This window comes from Scyliorhinus torazame, chromosome 3, assembly GCF_047496885.1.
Source record: "Scyliorhinus torazame isolate Kashiwa2021f chromosome 3, sScyTor2.1, whole genome shotgun sequence".
NCBI classification, from domain to species: Eukaryota; Metazoa; Chordata; class Chondrichthyes; order Carcharhiniformes; family Scyliorhinidae; genus Scyliorhinus; species Scyliorhinus torazame.
In genome coordinates, this window is record NC_092709.1 from 263,974,814 (window position 1) to 263,996,723 (window position 21,910).

Below are 21,910 nucleotides of genomic sequence, written 5' to 3' on the forward strand. Positions count from 1 at the left end.
TTATTCCCTGGCCCACCGGCCACAGCCATTCTTCAAAGTACAGGAAAATGCAAAGATTTCGCAAGGAGTTGCTCTCCAATCACAGGCCATTTCTCTCCTATGTTTGGTGCTGCCTATCAGCTGCACTTGTGGGAGAGAAACAGTCTCGCATTGGAGGAGCCACGGACAATGTGCCTCATTCAGCTCGAGGTGGAAGAGGCGCTTTTGGGGAGTGGGGAGGGAGAGACTGGCTGCCACTGGAGTGGAGTGGAGGAAAGAAGAGACCCCCACCAGTTTGGTGGTGGTGGTGATGATGATGGTGGAGCGGAAGAGACTTGTTGCTGGTGAATCAAGATGGTGCAGTGGTCGCAGCAACAGCTGGCCTTGGGATGCTGGAGTTTTACACAGGCTGGGGAGAAAGTGATCCTTCCCAAACCTCTCCTCACCATTTTAATCTCCAAGCCACCCGAGTCGGTGCGGTGAATGTATTTCTGCGTGAGAGAGAGCAGACAAGAGATATACCCTCATTCACTCACACTCCAAAGACCAACTTTATTAATCAATAATTTTTGAAAATGAACAATTTGGGGTGGGGGGGATGTCACATGATGTAAGCGTGGGAGTGTAGCCTTTTCGCAAGTTCTGGTTCTGATCGTCTTTTAATCCTTTACCTTATCCTAGTGCACATTTCATAATTGTCTTTTTGGGGGGGATGTGTTTTGCACGGTGTCCCTGGATGATCCTGTTTGGAGTTTTGTGATGAGGAGCAGTGTTAAATCGTAGCGAATCCTTGTTTGACCGTGGCAGTCGGAGTTGGTTGGGGTGGAGCCCAGCTTGAAGTGGCGTTGTTATTGGTGAGCAGGCCTTTTCCTGAGGGTGCTGTGCGCATCGGGATGATGGCCGCCATTGAGAATGCTGTTCTATATGAGGATCTTGGTTCCGTCGTGCAGTTCTATGGAGTTCACTTTGAGGAACTGCGAGGTATCCTTAGGAGAATGAGGTACAGGAAAGAATTCGATAAAGCACTTTCCCTGGCAAAAGCCCGCCTTAGATTCGTTGAGATCTTGCTGCATGATGTGTCGTCTATTCTGACGGGTTCTGAGGTAGGGGCTGGAAAAGGAGTGTCCGTAAGCCCAATCCCTGGTGAAAAATGGGAGGAGAGTTCCCCATTGAGTTTATAACTAGCTGCCATGCTTTACTTATCTTGATCAGCAGGTTAGGTGTATCTGGTTCGATGGAACACAGAGTATTCAGTCTTCGAGGCCTGGCGTCGGTTGGGCCCCCTCAATGTGTGTCGGGGGGTATTGGAGGTGGCCAATCGTGTCAAGCCACACACCCCTGGCCAGGACCTAGGCTGTGCATTGCTTGGACGTCGGCATGGTGGAGGTGAAGGTGCTTCGTTCGTTGATATCCCCGAAAGATCCTGAGGAGCGTCATGGCTACGGCCTTTTCGAACAACATAGATTGTGTTATTATCCTGTAGTTCTTCAATAATCCAGGACAATACTTTGTGATTATGTTGTCGACTATTTGCTGTTGTCTTTTCTCCTGCAAGGCTGTACGAGATGTGAGCACGAGGGCAAGAGACGCTGGTTATCCTATTTTAGCCAATTGAGTTGATGTTAAAGGTGTCCTGTGCACAGTTTTACTCTTTTTAAATTATGTGCTGTAATCCTTGTGGTTTATGGGAAGGGAGTGCTTTTTGGATACCGGTTATCTTGTTTATATTGAAGATGAGTGGATCCACAACAGGGTCTTGGGTGGTTGTTTGGTGTGGAGTTGGGTGGTAGGGTTAGTGAAGTCCTCACTGAGGTGGAGGAACCCCCCCCCCCCCCCCTCCCGCCCCCAGTTAGAGATAACCGTATCGAGTCTTTATTTTGTTTTTTGCTATTTTGAATTTAAAAATCCATACTCATCTCCTTTGATGGCTTGGGCAGATTATCTACGCTGGGGGGGGACTGGGTTCCTTCTGACCTTTCTTGAAGTTGGGGCATTTCTTTTGGGGGGGGGGGGGGGTTGTTTAGGGCAATTAGAACAGGAGGAATTGAGTGGCGATGCCTGCCAAAGTGTGTTTGGTCAAACCTTGACTGATTTGTTGAAGAGAAACTGTTTGCCATGTCTCTACATTGTTGGAGCCCTTCCCACGTGTGGGGGCAGGTTTGATGGGGGAGTTAGGCGTCTTCCTCCAAGTGATCTCATATGGTGTCCTTCTTGTTGTGGTTGGATGTCCTTCTTGTTGTGGTTGGATTTTCTATGTGGAAGCAGTATTTATGTCTCTGTTGAGGCAGCGCTGTTGTATCCCTTCATATCCTTCTTGCAATGGCAATGCTGGGCGGTTGTTAATATTCCTCAGGCATTCTTCCCTTAGGGCTTTTTTCTTCTCTTCATCTGGGTGAGGAGAGTACGGTTATAATTCTTGGTCTGGTAGTCTACTTGGGGAGGGGGGGGGGGGGCTTTGGAGAGATAGAAAAGAGGATGCACTGCCCTGGGTGTGGTTGGTGATATGCAGGATCTGCTAGAGTGTAGGTTTTGGGGTGTCCTGGAGGTCCCGAGGGTACTGATCCTCCCCCCCCCCCCACCGCGGGAAAGGTTAGGACACTTTCCTGTCTGAACGTACAGCTTCTTCTCTTCATTAATGGGCGATGGCCGTGCGTCAGGGGAATATGGACCCATGGCGGGATCCTGATCCTGTGTTATCCTGTGATCCACCACATCTGGTAATTCTAGTCCTTTTCGTTTTCTTGGGAGGTGTTGACAGCATTGATCATAATCCGAACATGCTGCTTGCTGCTGGCCCTCTCTGTATAAATGTATGGAATGAAGTTGGTTCTGTCCTGGGCCTGAGACTGGGGGTATGTTGCATTGTGAGATGTAGATGTAACACTCTTTTAGGACTAGGGTTCTCGTGTATTTTTGCTGTATGCTTCCTTTGTTTTTTAAGGGTAGGTACAAAGAATCCTGTATGGGTGCAGATGGGTCTGGTATCCAAGGAGAGGAAGTTACAGTGTATCATTGGTGCCTCTGGTGCTGCTAGAGTTGAGTGACTTATACATTGGTGCGCACCTGAACATGCCACGAAAAACCTACTGTGAACTCTCATGGCAATTGTAAGCAATTACCACGTGGGAAGGCGTGCACCATTTCACCATGTTTTCACAGCCTTATCCTGTTTGCCCCTTGTTCTTTAGTTGAGCTTGTATAGAAATTATGTCTAATGATTGTATTGAGCTTGTTATACTGCTGTTCCCCTGTGTATTCATGCATGCTGAGTTTTTTTATTTGCTTGCTGTTCTGTATCATTCCTTGTGGTTTTGTTAAGTTGCTTATCAAAGTGTAAAACCTCAATAACCATTTTTATTTAAATGGCCAATCTATTGGTTTGATTTTTTTTGCTTGCTCAGTACGAATATTTATTTTCTCCATACCTCAACATTTATTTTGAAATTCACATTTAGTGTTGTAGCAAACCTCATCTTTCTGAAATTTGCCCACCAGCGCCTTGAGTGAGAAGGAAATTGTAATGTGGCCCCTCACACAAAAAGGTTGGACAAGTTTGTTTTGTGATCATTTTGCGCACACTTCACTTGCTGCTGACATCTCGTCAACACAAGCGAGTGCTTGTCATGTTGGTGTTGAATATTTAATTCTGTCACCAGGTAGCTGGGATCCCCCCATCTTCCCAACTCCGACTGCCAAGCATGGTGAGACTCCACGCGTGCCTGGCAACTTCTCCTCTGCAGTTGTCAGTCGCAGCGTGGCTGGAGCGCCACCGGCAGCACTCTGCCACTCTCTGTTCAGTGCTTTCCTCTCCTGCAAAGAGGACAAAAGAGATCAATGAGTGAGTGTGATGGCATGTGTTGAACAGATATATGAAAAGCATTTAAGGGTAGTTATGAGGGATTGACGTGACATTGATGGACAGATGCACAAGGATCAGGGAAACGGCACAGACACAGAGGGATGGATGCATCTGCAAGTTAAGTTGACATGAGGATGATGACATGGAGTAGGCATGGGAAGATGGTGTGGCGTGATACACACATCAGGATTTAGTGGAATGTGCCACTACTCACCTTTCCTGCCCATCTTAGGCCATTGAAATGCTTCCAGCATTGCGAATCCACCAGCATGGCACCATACTGTTGCTGACATCATGAGAAACCTCCTTCCAGACTTCCTTGATTTCAGTAGCAGGTTTGGTTTCTCCTGCTATAGGAACAGTAGCTCCCTGTGGGGCCTTATAGCTCCTGGCACCACATCAGGGAGGCATCACCAAAATGTGGCTCAGCCAATGAACATGCGCACCCCATTTTATCAACTCATGTCCTGCTCCCAATTCCACTTCATGTTTGGTGCGCCCCTTTGCATACTAGAAACTATATGGCAATGCAGTGGCTGGCTAAAAACTCAGATGCTTAGCTGCACCTACTCCAGTTTCCCACGCACCTACTCGAATCCCCCGCACAACCCTCCCCCAAACATGCGGCCACTGCTTTGCCAGCTTAAAATCCAGCCCACTTTTTTTAAATATATAAATTTAAGAGTACCCAATTCATTTTTTTTCCAATTAAGGGGCAATTTAGCGTGGCCAATCCACCTAACCTGCACATCTTTGGGTTGTGGGGGTGAGACCCCCATGCAGACACGGGGAGAATGTGCAAACTATACATGGACAGTGACACAGGGCCGGGATCAAACCTGGGTCCTCAGAGCCATGAGGCAACAGTGCTAATCACTGTGCCACCGTGTTGCCCAAATCCAGCCCACTGTTATCAAACAAATGGCCAAACCATTCCAAAATTGCCTGTGTGGCTCCGTCCTCATGAGCCAAGTTGCATTATCTGGAAGGTGGAAAATAGCCCAGCTAAAACAAACATGACAATAGCCAACAATAACGTTGCAACCTTTCCATAATATTAATTACAACTCACATCTCATAAACAATCCCTTCTATTAAGATAGAAAAAAAAAATGGATTTTGAACATGCCTCCAGGCATTTAAAACAATACCAGCTTGCTGTTAACATGAACATAACCATCAAATATTATGCAAATTATCTTATGCACTCAATGTTCAAAAAACAAACTGTACACTAACAAAAAGGCAAAGAATGTCAACAATCCAGGCCATTTACACCTTAAATTAGGAAAACATACAAAGTGTTGTGCTATTATTATTCCCAAAGAGCTAAGAACTGATAGTTTTACAGGGTCCCATGTTAACTGCTACATTTCAGTCAGGTGCCGTGTAACACAGCCACATGGAGAAATGTAAGAAATATACTTGATGAAAATTGGAAAATGCCAATACATTAAAAAAAAATATACTTGACGAAGCTCCAATATTTTGAACTATAGGTGTGATTATTTTGAACTTACGTGAACCAGAAGTTACAACTCTCAGTTGTCAGCCCAAGGAACCAAGTTGCTGGCTTGTACTGTAACTGAGAATCTGCTTGAAATATTCAATGCGGTGTAGAGCATGGCTGACATAACTACACAAAGAACTAAGTGGGCATTAGTGGTGTGGAGGGAATGTTGTCTGCTGGGACTACTTTGATTGCTTTTGGAAGTTAGGGAGAAATTTTCGAGTTAAGTTTCTTAAATTGATCTAATTTTATTCTCTTCTTTGGCCTCTCCCATGAGATTGCATAACTGGTTGGGGGTGCAGAGAGGAGAGGGAGAACGGAATGAGATCATGCTGTGCATAAGTTGCACCATGAAGGTATGGAACAGGCCTGATGGACCAGTTAGGTCTTTGCCCATCTTTCATTTCCATATTCTTGTTTGTCAGTTTGCAATTGTACTAGAAATAGAATTGATGATTGGATCAAGTATACATTATGTTTCAACCGGTAACACTGCACCACGGTTACCTCGTCATTTTCAGCGGTTATGGCCGCAGGTTTGGCTTCCTGTGCCAGATGTCCATAGTCACTGGTAAGTTGATTGGCCAAAGTTCCCAGCTCATCTGGATTGGTGGTTGATTTAGTAACCTATGAATAGAATCTAAAATGAGAAACAGCAATTCAAGTTCAGACCGAGCATGTTGAACTCAAAACTGAATGAACGGCACCCACCATTTCTTGGACTGTTACAGCAATAGCTTTGGCAGTCTTCACCATGGTGGTCTGGTAGTCAACAAATGAGCCCTCTGGTTCACCTGACGCACTTTCATCAATCTATGTTTAAAGGAAAAATACATAAGCTCCTGTACACACCAATGAAAATAGGAAGCAGTTATGGACTGACACCCTGTAACCCTCAACATAAAACTTCACAATTACCAACATGCTTTCCAAAAGTAAAACTATTAGTAGTGGTTGACAATTTATAGGTTTTAACAGTTTTCATAGATATTGAAGATCCAATTTGCACTGTGTAGGAACCTTTTATCAGACACTGTTAACAACTCCAACATGATATGATCTCACCTTGTTGATGGCATGGTTGATGGAGTCTACCATCCCACTCACAACACCTGCTGCACTAGCTGCCTCGCCGAGTGTGCCCGACAGGTCCTCCACTGCTTCCTTCATCATCTGCACAGACTCATCCAAGGCATCCTGCGTTTGAGCTGCTTGCTAGAAGAGGATAATATGATGCTGTATCAGCATATGAAATACACAAACGATTCCCTTTGTGTAAGTTACCATATTCAGAGTAGGAATGTCAGGATAGATAGGATGAATGCGTGGCTAGAGAGATGGTGCAAGAGGGAGGGATTCAAATTCCTGGGGCATTGGAACTGGTTCTGGGGAGGTGGGACCAGCACAAACCGGACGGTCTGCACATGGGCAGGACTGGGACCGATGTCCTAGGGGGGGGGGGGGGGGGGGGGTGTTTGCTAGAGCTGTTGGGGAGGGTTTAAACTAATGTGGCAGGGGATGGGAACTATGCAGGAAGTCAGAAGGTAGTAAAACAGGGACAGAAACAAAAGGCAGTAAGGGGAAAGTGTAAGGCAGAGAGGCCATAGCCAAAAATCAAAAAGGGCGACAGTACAAGGTACAGTGACTTAGGGGAGCTCAGTGAATAGGCCCAGTAATACTAAAAGGAATAAAACAGGAAGTAAAAGCATAAATGATAAGCGATGAGGCAGGTTGTTACATGCAGATATGGGTTCAACGACAAGGAAAATTAGGAGAAAAGTTAAGAGGAAATACAACCTAGGAGAGGTTACTGATCGAGGTGTTAAGGTTCAAAGCAGAGGTATAAAAGCCAACATAAGCGTACTTTACCTGAATGCTCGTAGTATTCGGAATAAGGTAAATGAGTTGATGGCGCAAATCATCGTGAATGACTATGATTTAGTGACCATTACTGAAACATGGTTAAAGGATGGTCGCGACTGGGAGTTAAATATCCGAGTGTATCAAACTATTCGGAAGGACAGAGTGGATGGTAAGGGAGGTGGTGTAGCTCTGTTGTTTAAGGATGACATCCGGGCAATAGTAAGGGATGACATTGGTGCTATGGATGATAAGGTTGAATCCATTTGGGTTGAAATCAGGAATAGTAAGGCAAAAAAGTCACTGATAGGAGTAGTCTATAGACCACCAAATAGTAACATTATGGTGGGGCAGGCAATAAACAAAGAAATAACTGATGCATGTAGAAATGGTACAGCAGTTATTATGGGGGATTTTAATTTACATGTCAATTGGTTTAACCAGGTCGGTCAAGGCAGCCTTGAGGAGGAGTTTATAGAATGTATCCGCGATAGTTTCCTAGAACAGTATGTAATGGAACCTACGAGGCAGCTAGCGGTCCTAGATCTGGTCCTGTGTAATGAGACAGGATTGACTAATGATCTCATAGTTAGGGATCCTCTCAGAAGTAGCGATCACAATATGGTGGAATTTAAAATACAGATGGAGGGTGAGAAGGTAAAATCAAACACTACTGTTTTGTGCTTAAACAAAGGAGATTACAATGGGATGAGAGAAGAACTAGCTAAGGTAGACTGGGAGCAAAGACTTCATGGTGAAACAATTGCGGAACAATGGCGAACCTTCCAAGCGATTTTTCACAGTGCTCAGCAAAGGTTTACACCAACAAAAAGGAAGGACAGTAGAAAGAGGGAAAATCGACCGTGGATATCTAAGGAAATAAGGGAGAGTATCAAATTGAAGGAAAAAGCATACAAAATGGCAAAGATTAGTGGGGGACTAGAGGACTGGGAAATCTTTAGGGGGCAACAGAAAGCTACTAAAAAAGTTATAAAGAAGAGTAAGGTAGATTATGAGAGTAAACTTGCTCAGAATATAAAAACAGATAGTAAAAGTTTCTACAAATATATTAAACAAAAAAGAATGGCTAAGGTAAATATTGGTCCTTTACAGGATGAGAAGGGAGATTTAATAATGGGAGATGAGGAAATGGCTGAGAAACTGAACAGGTTTTTTGGGTTGGTCTTCACAGTGGAAGACACAAATAACATGCCAGTGACTGATAGAAATGAGGCTATGACAGGTGAGGACCTTGAGATGACTGTTATCACTAAGGAGGTAGTGATGGGCAAGCTAATGGGGCTACAGGTAGACAAGTCTCCTGGACCTGATGGAATGCATCCCAGAGTGCTAAAAGAGATGGCCTGGGAAACTGCAAATGCACTAGTGATAATTTACCAAAATTCACTAGACTCTGGGGTGGTCCCGGCGGATTGGAAATTCGCAAATGTGACACCACTGTTTAAAAAAGGAGGTAGGCAGAAAGCGGGTAATTATAGGCCACTGAGCGTAACTGCGGTAGTAGGGACGATGCTGGAATCTAGCATCAAGGAAGAAATAGTGAGGCATCTGGATGGAAATTGTCCCATTGGGCAGATGCAGCATGGATTCATAAAGGGCAGGTCGTGCCTAACTAATTTTGTGGAATTTTGTGAGGACATTAACAGTGTGGTAGATAACGGGGAGCCAATGGATGTGGTATGTCTGGATTTCCAGAAAGCCTTTGACAAGGTGCCACACAAAAGGTTGCTGTTTAAGATAAAGATGCATGGCATTAAGGGTAAAGTAGTAGCATGGATAGAGGATTGGTTAATTAATAGAAAGCAAAGAGTGGGGATTAATGGGTGTTTCTCTGGTTGGCAATCAGTAGCTAGTGGTGTCCCTCAGGGATCAGTGTTGGGCCCACAATTGTTCACAATTTACATAGATGATTTGGAATTGGGGACCAAGGGCAATGTGTCCAAGTTTGCAGACGATACTAAGATGAGTGTCTTAGTGACGGCACTAAGATAAGCAAAAAGTGCAGAGGATACTGGAAGTCTGCAGAGGGATTTGGATAGGTTAAGTGAATGGGCTAGGGTCTGGCAGATAGAATACAATGTTGACAAATGTGAGGTTATCCATTTTGGTAGGAATAACAGCAAAAGGGATTATTATTTAAATGGTAAAATATTAAAACATGCTGCTGTGCAGAGAGACCTGGGTGTGCTAGTGCATGAGTCGCAAAAAGTTGGTTTACAGATGCAACAGGTGATTAAGAAGGCAAATGGAATTTTGTCCTTCATTGCTAGAGGGATGGAGTTTAAGACTAGGGAGGTTATGCTGCAATTGTATAAGGTGTTAGTGAGGCCACACCTGGAGTAGTGTGTTCAGTTTTGGTCTCATTACCTGAGAAAGGACGTACTGGCGCTAGAGGGTGTACAGAGGAGATTCACTAGGTTAATCCCAGAGCTGAAGGGGTTGGATTACGAGGAGAGGTTGAGTAGACTGGGACCATACTCGTTGGAATTTAGAAGGATGAGGGGGGGGATCTTATAGAAACATATAAAATTATGAAGGGAATAGATAGGATAGATGTGGGCAGGTTGTTTCCACTGGCGGGTGAAAGCAGAACTAGGGGGCATCGCCTCAAAATAAGGGGAAGTAGATTTAGGACTGAGTTTAGGAGGAACTTCTTCATCCAAAGGGTTGTGAATCTATGGAATTCCTTGCCCACTGAAGCAGTTGAGGCTCCTTCATTAAATGTTTTCAAGATAAAGATAGATAGTTTTTTGAAGAAAAAAAGGATTAAGGGTTATGGTATTCGGGCCGGAAGGTGGAGCTGAGTCCACAAAAGATGAGCCATGATCTCATTGAATGACGGAGCAGGCTCGAGGGGCTAGATGGCCTACTCCTGGTTCTTATCTATTATACTTTTTTAAAAAAACTCTGATTCTGCACCTAAATTGCCAAGCTCTGGAACTCCCTACCAGAGAAAATAGTATCTCTCTATCCACCCCATCATATTTCTTTATCATTTTAAGGATTTGATTAGATCATTCCTCAATCAATAAACTCGAGAGTAGCATACCAAGTTTGCGCAAGGGTTGGGGGGGGTGGAATTTAACGCTTTATAATGCTGGCATTATTTTGGTGAATGCACACTTTAGCTCTTCCCAGCCCAATACAGCTTGTGGTTCAAATCCGAATGTGGTAGTACTGAAAGGAGCTGAAAGGTTCAGTACAATTCACTTGAGATAAAGAACAAACAATTCATTACACCCGATTACTTTCTGTTCCTGTACACAAAACGCTTTTAATCACGTGTTCACGAAGCTTACTCGCATTCAAACAGTGTGTTAGTTTCTGGAAGGACTATCAACTTACCATCAATTGGTGAAAGGCTAATTCTACTGAGCTATGATTTGGCTGAAGTGGACTATAAACAGCTACTTGAAGACAAATCAATGCAAATCAGCGGGAGGCTTTCAAGGACGGGACAGAGCGAATAGGTTCAATGAAAAACAGAGAGGCTAACAAATTCAGAACCCTCTGGACGCAACAGAAATTAATGAAAAGAAATGTGTGTATGATCAATACGAAGACCTCAACACTGCAGAAAATATTACCACAGCATTATACTACAATATAAAGTATAGGGGTGAAATTAAAAAGGACGTTAGAAAAGCAAAGAGAAGGCATTACGAAAAAGTGTAAAGAGGCAGAGGAACCTTAGGGTGCATATCCACAGATCCCTGAAGTTGTCTGGACAGGTAGTTAAAGGCACTTGCCTTTATTAGTCAAGGCAGAAAATAAACTATCTAGGAGATTACTTGGAAGTGTAGAAAGCACTAGTTAGGCTACAGCTGGAGTATTGCATGCAGTTCTGGTCACTGCAGTATAGGAAAGATGTGATTGCACTAGAGAGTTAGCCGAGGAGATCTACAAGGTTATGAGGAAATACTGGATATTTCTTTGAACAAAGGAAGCCTGAGGGAAATCTAACTGAAGTGAATAAAATTGGGTCACTAGTTGGATTGGATAGGAAGGACATATTTCCCTGGGCTGACTGGCTCCATAAACATGGGGAATAGATTTAGGGTGGCTTAGAGTGGAAATGATTCCACCCAGAGGGTGTCAAAGAAACTTTCACAGCATTTAAAAAATGTTTGGATTTGCATTTGAAGGTACTGCAAAATACAAAGCTATGTACCAAGAGCTAGAAAGTGTGATTCGGCTAGAGCAGCACATGCCGCAGTGGTTAGCACTGGGACTACGGCACCGAGGACCCGGGTTTGAATCCCGGCCCTGGGTCACTGTCAGTGTGGAGTTTGCACATTCTCCCCGTGTCTGTGTGGGTTTCACCCCCACAACCCAAAGATGTGCAGGTTAGGTGGATTGGCCACACTAAATTGCCCCTTAATTGGAAAAAAATAATAATTGGGTATTCTAAATTTATTTAAAAAAAGAACGTGGGATTCAGCTGTACGGCTGCTTGTCGACCAGCGTGTACACAATGGGCTTAATGTCCTCTTCCTGTGCTGTAAATCTCTATGATTTTACACATATTACACACTTATAAATTATAAGAACTTGGACAATATGAATCACTTCTGAAGATCCCCTGCTCTTTCCTCAGACTGGTTAAGGGCTGAATGGGCTTGAAACATTATGCATTTGCAAACACAAGCCAAATATGGCCACAAGCTGGAAGAAATTCCTGAGCATCTTTGTTTACCTTTGGATTGCCGCCTGCCTCCTTAGCTGTGTACAGCATCTGAAGTGCAGACTCTGCCAGCGTCTTGGTCTGATCCAACAAATTCATCTGGTGCTGATGATTGACTGTCTTCGATGCTGCTCCTATCGAGGCCATGGTAAGTGGTTCAAAGTAACTCACCATCTGAGATACCTGCAAGTTTGTGACACAACACCCAGCCATGAGGAGAAATTCTAATTCACTTCTCAATTTTCCTTTCAGCGTAAGCAGGCAATTTCTTCAAGTAGAACACGACACGATGTGCTGAAAATCGGAGGCCAATTTAAATGGACGCCGGAAAACTTTGGTTTCAAATACTAATATGGAATACTGGAATTAATTCCACATTACCGATATACATTTAAAGAATTGGAAGATATACAAACAGTACTGCAAGGACCATATTTAACCCTTATTCTACAATGGCGATATTGCTACAGAATGTTGCTGAAATTATTTATGTCAATGAAATCAAAGCCATACACAAACATTGTGAGAATGCTGTGTTTTACTGCGCATTGGTTTTTAATTCACAATGAAGTGAGGTAATTTTGAAGTGTATATTTTTTTGTGTAGGGCTCTTAGTTTGGCTTCTGGGAGCTCATGTTCTTGATTCAACTGCTAAATGTTTCCACAGCTAAATCCACTTTCCATATCCTGGTGGCAGACTCACATCCATGAGCTGCCAGCTTTAAGGAGCTGGATTTAGCCAGAGAAGCAAGTTAGCAGTGACTCAATTATTTTACTTGTTCTCTTTACACTTCAGTGTTCAATCTTCTCGATTTTACAGGTTTACCCTTCTCTTCCCCTTGAGCTTGTGACAGGGGAGAACAGGAGAACAGCGTCAACTTTCTGAGACTTTTTCCCGAAGTGAAAGATCTGGGTTCGATGCACCTTCCAAAAACTTCTGACTGTGATCAGGGTCTCCCCACATTAGCGATCGAGAAGCGGAGTTGTAATGCTCTGAATCTGTGTACTGTAATTTCTCAGTGTGTTACAGATCGTGCTCCCAGATGCCATGTGTTGTATGTAATAGTTAAAGCATTAATTTTGTACTCTTTACTTACAGTTAAAGAAATTGCTGCGCATCAGTAGATGTTTTGTTGCAGAGGAAGTACCAAGAACCTATTGCCTTTTTACCTTGTGTCCTAATTGTGAGGCCTCAGCCCGAGCTGCGGTTGCCACTGGGTCAATCAGATTGTTGATCTCTTGAACAGCTCCAGCCATTTGGTCGTGTAGTGCCTAATGGAAAATTGGAATAAAAAATAAAACAGCATTTTTATTGAACGGGTGGTAGTTCAAGATAGCAGGATTTTAAAGGAAGAACCTGCAGTCAATTAAAGACTTTGAAAATGTACTCATAGTTGATGCAGCAATTTGCACACAGCACGGTGATAAAGACCAGATTCGATTTTTTTTTTAAGCCATATCTTGTTAGTTAAGGGATAAATATTGGCCAAGACACCAGGAAGAATTCTCCTGTTCTCCTTTGAAACAGTGGCTTGGGATCTTAGCTGGCCACCCGAGCGGGTGGACAGGGTGCCGTGGGTTTAACTTTTCAGCTGAAAGTTGGCACCTCTGACAATGCAGCACAATCCCAGTAATGTAATTGGGAGTGCCCATCTAGATTTTGTACTCCAGACCCTGGTGTGGGACTTGAACCCACAATCTACTGACAAAAGAAGAGAGTACTACCACTAATCCACAGCTGGCATCATTTACAGAATATGAATTGTCACTTGAGAAATTGCATGACCACTTTTATACTTCAGTGCTCTGGAAAGTTTCTGAACAACCCCCCGTCCCATCTTTTGACTTGCACTATAGCCTGGTCACCAGGTCTGGACAATCCTCAGCCACTGGCAATAACACTACAACAAACCACAAAGACGTTGGCCGAGACAATAGATTGCAGCTCACCCAAGATTCCCTCATTCTGACAAGTGCCTGCTCTTGGATTGCAAACTTCTCAGTAGTGCGTGTGTCAAAGAGATTGCACACTGCTGCACCATGCCGTTGAATTTTGTTACATGTTTTGCAGTAAACAAAGAAAAGACATCAGCTGCTTTTCTGTCGATTTATTTTAAAACATCAGTTGAGACACAGACAGAATTGAATTATAGAAGATCACTGAGTTAGCAAGATGTTTGCTGCTCACCTCTTGGGAGATGTCTTGGCGTGGTGCCAACTGTTGACTGATTGCTGCCAAAGATGCCTGGTCCACATCCCTGATACATCGATTGAGGACCTCAATGGCTTCGTCACACTCTCTCTGTCCTGGCGCTTTATCTCTAAAGACCAGAAATTAAATATTAATATCTTGTTTGTGAAATATTTCAAAAACAATTCTGTAGCTGTAAAGTAATAAATCCAGAAACTTTACATATCCTGTATCACAATAATTTGTTCTGTATTTATTTTCCTGAAGAACATTCTTTTGGAATTGCTCACCCTGAACATGTAATTTAAAGATTTTCAGTTCATGATAGCCCAAGAGTCTCGAGTGCTACACTACAGAGCACACTTCACAAAAGGTCTGATGTGAAGCACACGACTGAAATATGCAGACCCATAATGCATCGAGCCTGAAACCACTAAATTTCACACATACAAAATAAAGTTCCTGTCGGCTATTAATAGATTTTATTGTAACTTTTAAAGAATTTAACTCAAAGTGCCATCGCACGGTGATAAGACCACCTGGGAAAGGAACAGGAGTCGGCCATTTAGCCTGTCGAGCCTGCTCCACCATTCAATAAGGTCATAAATAATCTGATTGCGGTCTTTTCACCCCTTTCCTGACTGCCGCACCCCATCATAACCTTCAACTTCCCTGCAGATTAGAAATCTGTCTAACTCGATGGTAGTGGTGGTTATACTGGAAGTTATAGCAAAACCTCCAAGAACGTTTGGCATTCATCAAATTTACAGTCCTTGACACTACATCTCAGAAATTGAATTGCAATTTGGGGGGTGGGGGTTTGGGGTGGTGCCTGGAGAGTTTATGCAATCTACACAGATTTAAATTAAACAAACATCCATGAATTGCATTTTGGTAACCTGGCAAGACCACCAAATGGTATATTCCATTCCATCAGAGATTTCTAAAAGCTTTCACCTGCCCTGCAATACTAGATTTACCCTTGAATATGGAGCTTCAATGACAAGCAGATGTTGGTGTCCCAACCCAGTGACAAATCCCGAGCTGAACTAACTGCATGTTTTGTGGTCCATAAACTAAGAACATTCCTGAACATGCTTAACCATGGTTTGAGTGAAACAAGGAGATGGAAATGCCCAGGTTTTCCATAACATTTGAACAAAATGTTATCTGATTGGATGGTGAAACAACAAGTTGCATTTATGCACCCAAAGAGCTTCACAGGAGTGTTACTAAACAAATATTGAACCACATAAGGAGATATTAGGTCGGATAAAGAAAAGGTTGGTCAAGGAGGGACGCGTTAAGGACAGCTTAAAGGAGGGGGAAGAGGTAGGGAGGCATAGAGCTTTAGGAAATAGATCTTCAGGCCCAGGCAGCTGGATGGTAGAGCTAAAAGAGAAACTCAGGGATGTGCAAGAGACCAGAACCGGGGCAGGTCAGAGACCTTGGCAGGTCGTGGGGCCGGAGGGGATTATGAGGTAGAGAAGGAGGCACGAGGCTGTTGAACGATTTGTAACAAGAATGAGGTGTTACTGGGCTGGCCGCCAGCATAGATCAGTGAGCGCAGGGGAGATGGGTGAACAGGTCATAGCGCAAGTTAGGACATGGGGGCAGCGGAGTTTAATCCCAAGGAGGATGGCACGGCAGCTGTTTCTGCAAATGCTATTGGATTACACATCAAAGGTAAGTTTGGCCATCAGCTCCTGGAATGCAAGTGCAATCACAAAACATGGGTGAAAATTGCAACAGTGTTGAGGTTTGAATGGTTCGTCTTTGCTCGGAATCAGATCCAATCAAAAGCAGCAAGTCAGATCGGAAGATCACATATTTACAGATGCATGCAAATGAGAGAAGTTGACAATTAATTAGTATTTGTCTAAACACATCACTACTTTCAAATTCAAGCAACTTGGAGAATAGCTTCCACCTTCTCTCAGAATTTACTGACTGCTTATAAAACAAGTAACAGCAATTACAAAAATGTGACATCAAAGAGGATGAAAGAGCAAGGCTGTTGGAAGACACAAATCACAAAGACGAAGCTGAAACCAGAGGACAGATGTGGTCCGCAGCTGTGTTTTTAGGTCTCTTTTTCATTTTAGGGGCGCCCCATATATGGAAAAGACAAATAATAATCTTAAACCTGGGATTTTCTTTATTGTTGATGGCTCCACTTTTCATAGAGGTTTGGGGACTCAGCAGTTACATTAAGTGACACATGAACATACACAGCAGCAGCCGGGGTAGCCCATTAAGCCCCTCGAGCATGCTCTATCATTGAAGATGATCATGGCTGATCTGATAGTTACCGTAAATCTGCATCCTGCCTACCTGATAACCTAGCACCCCCCCTTGCTTACCAAGAGTCTATCCACCTCTGCCTTAAAAAAAAAAAACTTAGTCAAAGGCTCTGCTTCCACAAACTTTGCAGGAAGAGAATTCCAAACATGGGACAGCCTACTGTTAAAAAATGTAACTCGCGGCAGCCCCGGTAATATGAGGGATAGATGGGGTTAATAGAACGGTTGTTAAAAGAACTCAAACAATTGTGCGCTTTTTACATAAACAGACTGTCCACAACCACTTTGATTTATCTTTAAAGAGCCCGGAGAAATATAGAGGCTTATTATAGTCTTGGAACACAAAATATCAAAAGATTTTTTTTCCCCCCACAAGAGCTCTCACAGCTCCTTTAAAGGAGGACATCGGGCAGAAGTAGATATTTAAATAGGAATGGTGTGTCAGCAGATGGAATAAACCAAAAATGAAAAAAAAATGGGAATGTACTACGGCATCATAAAACAATTTACAAGATCAAAGCTGGGGCGGCGTAGAGCCCTCCAAATCTTCGATCAACATTTCAAAGTCTTTGCTCCAGATAATTTTAAAATGCAATTATTATTGCCAACATTAAACTGGAAAAAAAAACAAATTGTTACACAGGCGAGCCTTACTTTTAAATACATGCCACCCCCACCCCACCCCAAAACAGCTTTGCTAAATGCAAAGTACCTGATTGAAGTGATGAGTTTCTTGATAGAATCAGAGACAGTTCGAGAATGTCCAGCCAAAACAGACCATTTTGGCGGATCCTTTGGGTTCACAGCAAGTGAGCGAGCAGTCTGAATGAGGCTAGTTGAACTATCCAGCATTGTCTTCGCAGCCACAACAATGGGCTCCATGGCATTAAGACCCTGCCACATAAAAATACAAGTATAAAGCTTATTATTGTAGTTGAGAAGAATCAATTGTGCTGCTCAGTCACTATTTTAAAGATTCTTTTTTGAAAGAGCAGTCAATATTTCAGTTAGATATTTGGCGCCCTCATGTGGACAAGTACTGGAAATGTGAGACTAACTTATGCAGCCACCTCGAGGTAGCCTTTGTTTTCAAATAAACCATAAGAGAGTTAAAGGTAGTTTGCTTCACCAACCCCATTTCCCCACCACTCTTTTCTAAAATCACAAATTATTTAGACTGACATTCAATTACATGTGGATAATATTGCTTTCCTCAAGAGTACCTGTCAGCATAATTCAGTGATGTCAAACTTAAGTGCTTTAAAACCAGTCACCAGAGTCCAACAGTCGCGATAAGGACATAAATGGGAGCAGGAGTAGACCATATGGACCCATTCAACCTGTTCCAACATTCAATACGATCAAGGCTGATCTTCGGCTTCAACTCCTCTTTCCCACCTGCACGCTATATCCCTTGATGCAGAGACACCAAATATCAGTCCATCGGAGCCTTACTTCAGCGATGGAGCATGCACACCCTTGGATAGAGAATTTCAATGGTTTATGCCCCTTTGAGTGCTTGCAAAACCCAAAACAGAACTATGCTGTCAGATATGAATTAACACTTGGACAGCACTTGCTGAACAACCTAATGTCGTTGGACTAGTAATCCAGAGACCCAGGGTAATGATCTGGGGACTCGGGTTCGAATCCCACCTTGGCAGGTGATGGAATTTAAACTCAGTACAATATCTGGAATTAAAAGTCATTGAAACCTTGTCGATTGTCGTAAAAACCCATCTGGTTCACTAATACGTGGGCGGCATGGTGGCTAGCACAGCACCAGGGACCCGGGTTCAATTCCGGCATTGGGTCACAGTCTAAGTGGAGTTTGCACTCTTTCCCCCCCCCCACTCCAGGTGCTCTGGTTTTCTCCCACTCCATGGATGTGCAGTTTAGGTGAAATGAAATGAATGAAATGAAAATTGCTTATTGTCACAAGTAGGCTTCAGATGAAGTTACTGTGAAAAGCCCCTAGTCGCCACATTCCGGCCCCTGTTTGGGGAGGCTGGTACGGTGGATTGGCCATCCAAAATTGCCCTTAGTATCCAAAAGAAAAAAGGCTTGGTGGAGTTACTGAGTTACAGGCGTAGGGTGGGGCACTTACGGAGGGTCGAAACAGACTCGATGGGCCAAATGGCCTCCTTCTGCACTGTAGGGAGTCTAAGTCTATGTCTAGTAAGCTAATAGCTACACTGGCAACCAATTTAAGAGCTCATAATGGCTAATTTTCATTTGCTACTTGTAGGAAATATAGAATCATAGAATTTACAGTGCAGAAGGAGGCCATCGAGTCTGCACCGGCCCTTAGGAAGAGCACCTTACCCAAGGCCACACCTCCACCCTATCCCCGTAACCCCACCCAATCTTTTTGGACACTCAGGGCAATTTAGAATGGCCAAGCCACCCACCCTGCACATCTTTGGATGGTGAGAGGAAACCCACGCAGACACGGGGAGAACCTGCAGACTCAGCACAGGTAGTGACCCAAGCCGGGAATCGCACCGGGACCCAGTAGCTGTGAAGCAACCACTGTGCTGACCTATACACAATAAATAATTAAGAAATAAATAATCTTTATTGTCACAAGTAGGCTTACATTAACACTGCAATGAAGTTACTGTGAAAAGCCCCTAATCGCCACATTCCGGCACCTGCTCAGATACACAGAGGGAGAATTCAGAATTCTCAGCTGGTACGAGAATTGAACCTGCGCTCTTGGCCTTGTTCTGCATCACAAACCAGCTGTCTAGCCCACTGAGCCAGTACTGCTCACACCAACAAGGTAGAATCTCATTCCATCTCAAACAATTGTTCTTCTGCCATCTTTCAAATGGTTAGAGAATTGATTTGAAGATTGCTTTTATGGATTGTTAATTGCAGCTAGAGAAACATTATATGCCTAACTGAATTCAGCAAAATACCTCACTGGACATTTTGATTACACCATTAGGGTAATCACAGTACCAATTTTACAATACGGAACTAGTTTGGTTCATACCGTACCTCAGGACTAATCTGAGCTGGAACGCTGACAAACTCTGGGTTGGAAGCAAAAGCTGTCAGATTCTCTACAGCTTCTATTAGAGGAACCGTTGCAGCCCGGCAATGTTCACGGTTCCCGTCTGTGAATGCACCGTCAAGAGACTATAGTAACAAAAAAAAGAAGGATCTTAAATTGTTCCGGGATTGGAAATATGTTCAAAATATCGCAGCTGATTCTGCATTAAGATCAAGTGTTACGTAATTTTACAGATGACATTATGCCAACATAAACATCCTCTAATGGATCAAACTCAGTTAGTGCAAGTTTGAGGGCAGCCCACAGAGTCCTCAAACTGCCACATTCTTACTCAGCAACGTTGTTTTCTAAAAACTAAAAATGACCTTTATGTGGTCCATTTGTTAGCAGCTGACTCAATTCCACAGTGGTTACTGCCAGTGCCACATTCACCTTTAACCACAGATTTTTCTGGGAGTTACCTTGATTGTCTTCACTAGGTTGGCTGTACTATTCGCCACCTCCTTGGCTGATTGAACAAACTGCCTCTTAGCAACAGGGTTGGATGTCTTGGATGAGGCCAGGCGGCAGGCGTTGCATAAGGCAGAGGTGTGTTTTGCAACAATAGTGGCAGCAGACAAGACCTACGTTGGAAAAAAAAACACACACCCCTGAGCCAAAGATTTCACGCAATTATCTGTGGAGCTTCAAAAACGAATTTACTGTGGAGATAAATGATTCGACACTACCAACAGCAAGAATTGACCTTACCTGTGACTGAATGCAGGCTGGGTCCACCAGGTTTTGACAAGCCATTTGGATTGCTTGCTTAGCTCGTGCAAACTGAGCTGGGTCAACTAATCCTTGCTGACCCGCGTGGCTGTTGGGATCCGAGATTCCTACAAGGTAAGCTGCCTGTGGGGGGAGCGAGGGAGTCAAAGTGAAAAATAAAGATTATGAGGAAGTTTTTGAACACTTAAAAAAAACAAATCCACTAATTTTGTCCCCTTACACAGCTACCCGGCTACCTTCGATCTATCAAGCGTAAAAATGGAATAATCCAAATTTCAGACCCCTTTTTTCCATACTGGTCAAGTGTGGATTTTCTTTCCTCGCACCCTTAATGCAGTGTCACATGGGAAAGCAGCCTGTGCTAACAGTCTGGTTAGGTGAAAGGGCGGGCGCAGCAGGACTTTTAGCTTGGAAGTCAATCATTTCAATACAAATTTTCTATGTATTTTTCTCATAATGACTTATAGTCCAGTGACACATTCATCACTCAGTACACATGGTAACGATCTTAGGTCAAGTAAGCTTGACTACTCGTCACAGTTGATATCTAGTTGACAATGGCTAATAGCCAAGCTTTTTCATAAAACTTCTGCCGTATTCAGTAAACGACGTGGAAGTGTCTTAAAGGTTTTCCCACCTTATAATTTAGATAGCTTCAAACTGAAATGCTTGAATACCAAGGACGCTGCCTTCAGTAATCCCCTGAAACGACAATTGTATGGGCATACGAACTGGGAGCAGGAATAAGCTGCAGGGCCTATTGCGCCTGCACCGCCATTTAATAAGATCATGGCTCCTTTATGCAAAGCAGCTCTTGCCAATACACTTGTGGGTTGACGTTATTATTTGTCTTTACACCTGATACAGTATCCATTAACGTGGAACAAAATTGCTGCAAATTAGCTCAAGAACATTGCACGGCCACGTGAAAAAGGCAGGGGAGTTAGACTAGCCAAGTTTGACTGGCAGAGAGCTGGCATGGATGGGACAGGCAGAGTGGCCTCCTTCTGTGCTGTAACCAAGCTATAATTCTAAAACTAAGATAAAATTAGTATTCATTAGAGATGTACAGCTTAATTAAGGACAGCTAAAACTGATTTGTTGGAGGCAGGCTGTGTTTGATGAATTTAATATTTTTCATCATTGGTTTATACTGCACCAATTCCCCAAAATCTACTGCCAGCACAACTCTTAAACAATGGAAAATAATTGAAGAGACTTAGGAAGACAGGCAGGTCAGTGGAGTATGTAAAGACTGTGTCTAGTACAATCTAATGTCAATAATTGTGAGGTAATATGTTTTGTATGGCAATTTACACTTCAAGAAATCTATCATACGTTCCGAATAAACAAACATCCGTAGGTTCAAACAACTAATTCTGTGCGAGTACAAGCGTATGCAGACAAAGTCAGAAAGGTTTTACACAATCTACAGTAATAAAAATATTACATTTATAAAACACATTAATAGGACATGGATACTAGGAGATCTAAACTGGGAACTTAATATTCAGGGATATTTGACCTTTTGGAAGGACAGGAGGGATGGAAAAGGTAGGGGGGGGGGGTAGCACTGTTAATAAGAGATTAAATGAGGACTGTTGAGAGACGATGTAGATTCGGATGATGTGGAGTCCATTTGGGTGAAAGTAAAAAACAGCAAGGAAAAGACATTGGTAGGAGTAGTGTATAGACCCCCAAACAGTAGCC

At 43.3% G+C, this 21,910-nt stretch overlaps 1 protein-coding gene across 1 annotated transcript in view; it reads right to left on the minus strand.

Annotated features, from left to right (window-relative positions):
- The window catches only part of LOC140409092 (talin-1), a 359,042-nt gene that overhangs the window by 55,827 nt on the left and 281,305 nt on the right, over positions 1-21,910 (minus strand). Inside the window, exons 36-45 of the mRNA XM_072497200.1 lie at positions 20,180-20,323; positions 19,891-20,052; positions 19,414-19,554; positions 17,120-17,301; positions 14,102-14,234; positions 13,084-13,185; positions 11,926-12,096; positions 6,414-6,563; positions 6,060-6,161; positions 5,856-5,975 (exon numbers count right to left, since the gene is read on the minus strand). Of these exons, the coding sequence (XP_072353301.1) occupies positions 5,856-5,975; positions 6,060-6,161; positions 6,414-6,563; positions 11,926-12,096; positions 13,084-13,185; positions 14,102-14,234; positions 17,120-17,301; positions 19,414-19,554; positions 19,891-20,052; positions 20,180-20,323 (1,407 nt within the window). The remainder of the gene's footprint in view (positions 1-5,855; positions 5,976-6,059; positions 6,162-6,413; positions 6,564-11,925; positions 12,097-13,083; positions 13,186-14,101; positions 14,235-17,119; positions 17,302-19,413; positions 19,555-19,890; positions 20,053-20,179; positions 20,324-21,910) is intronic.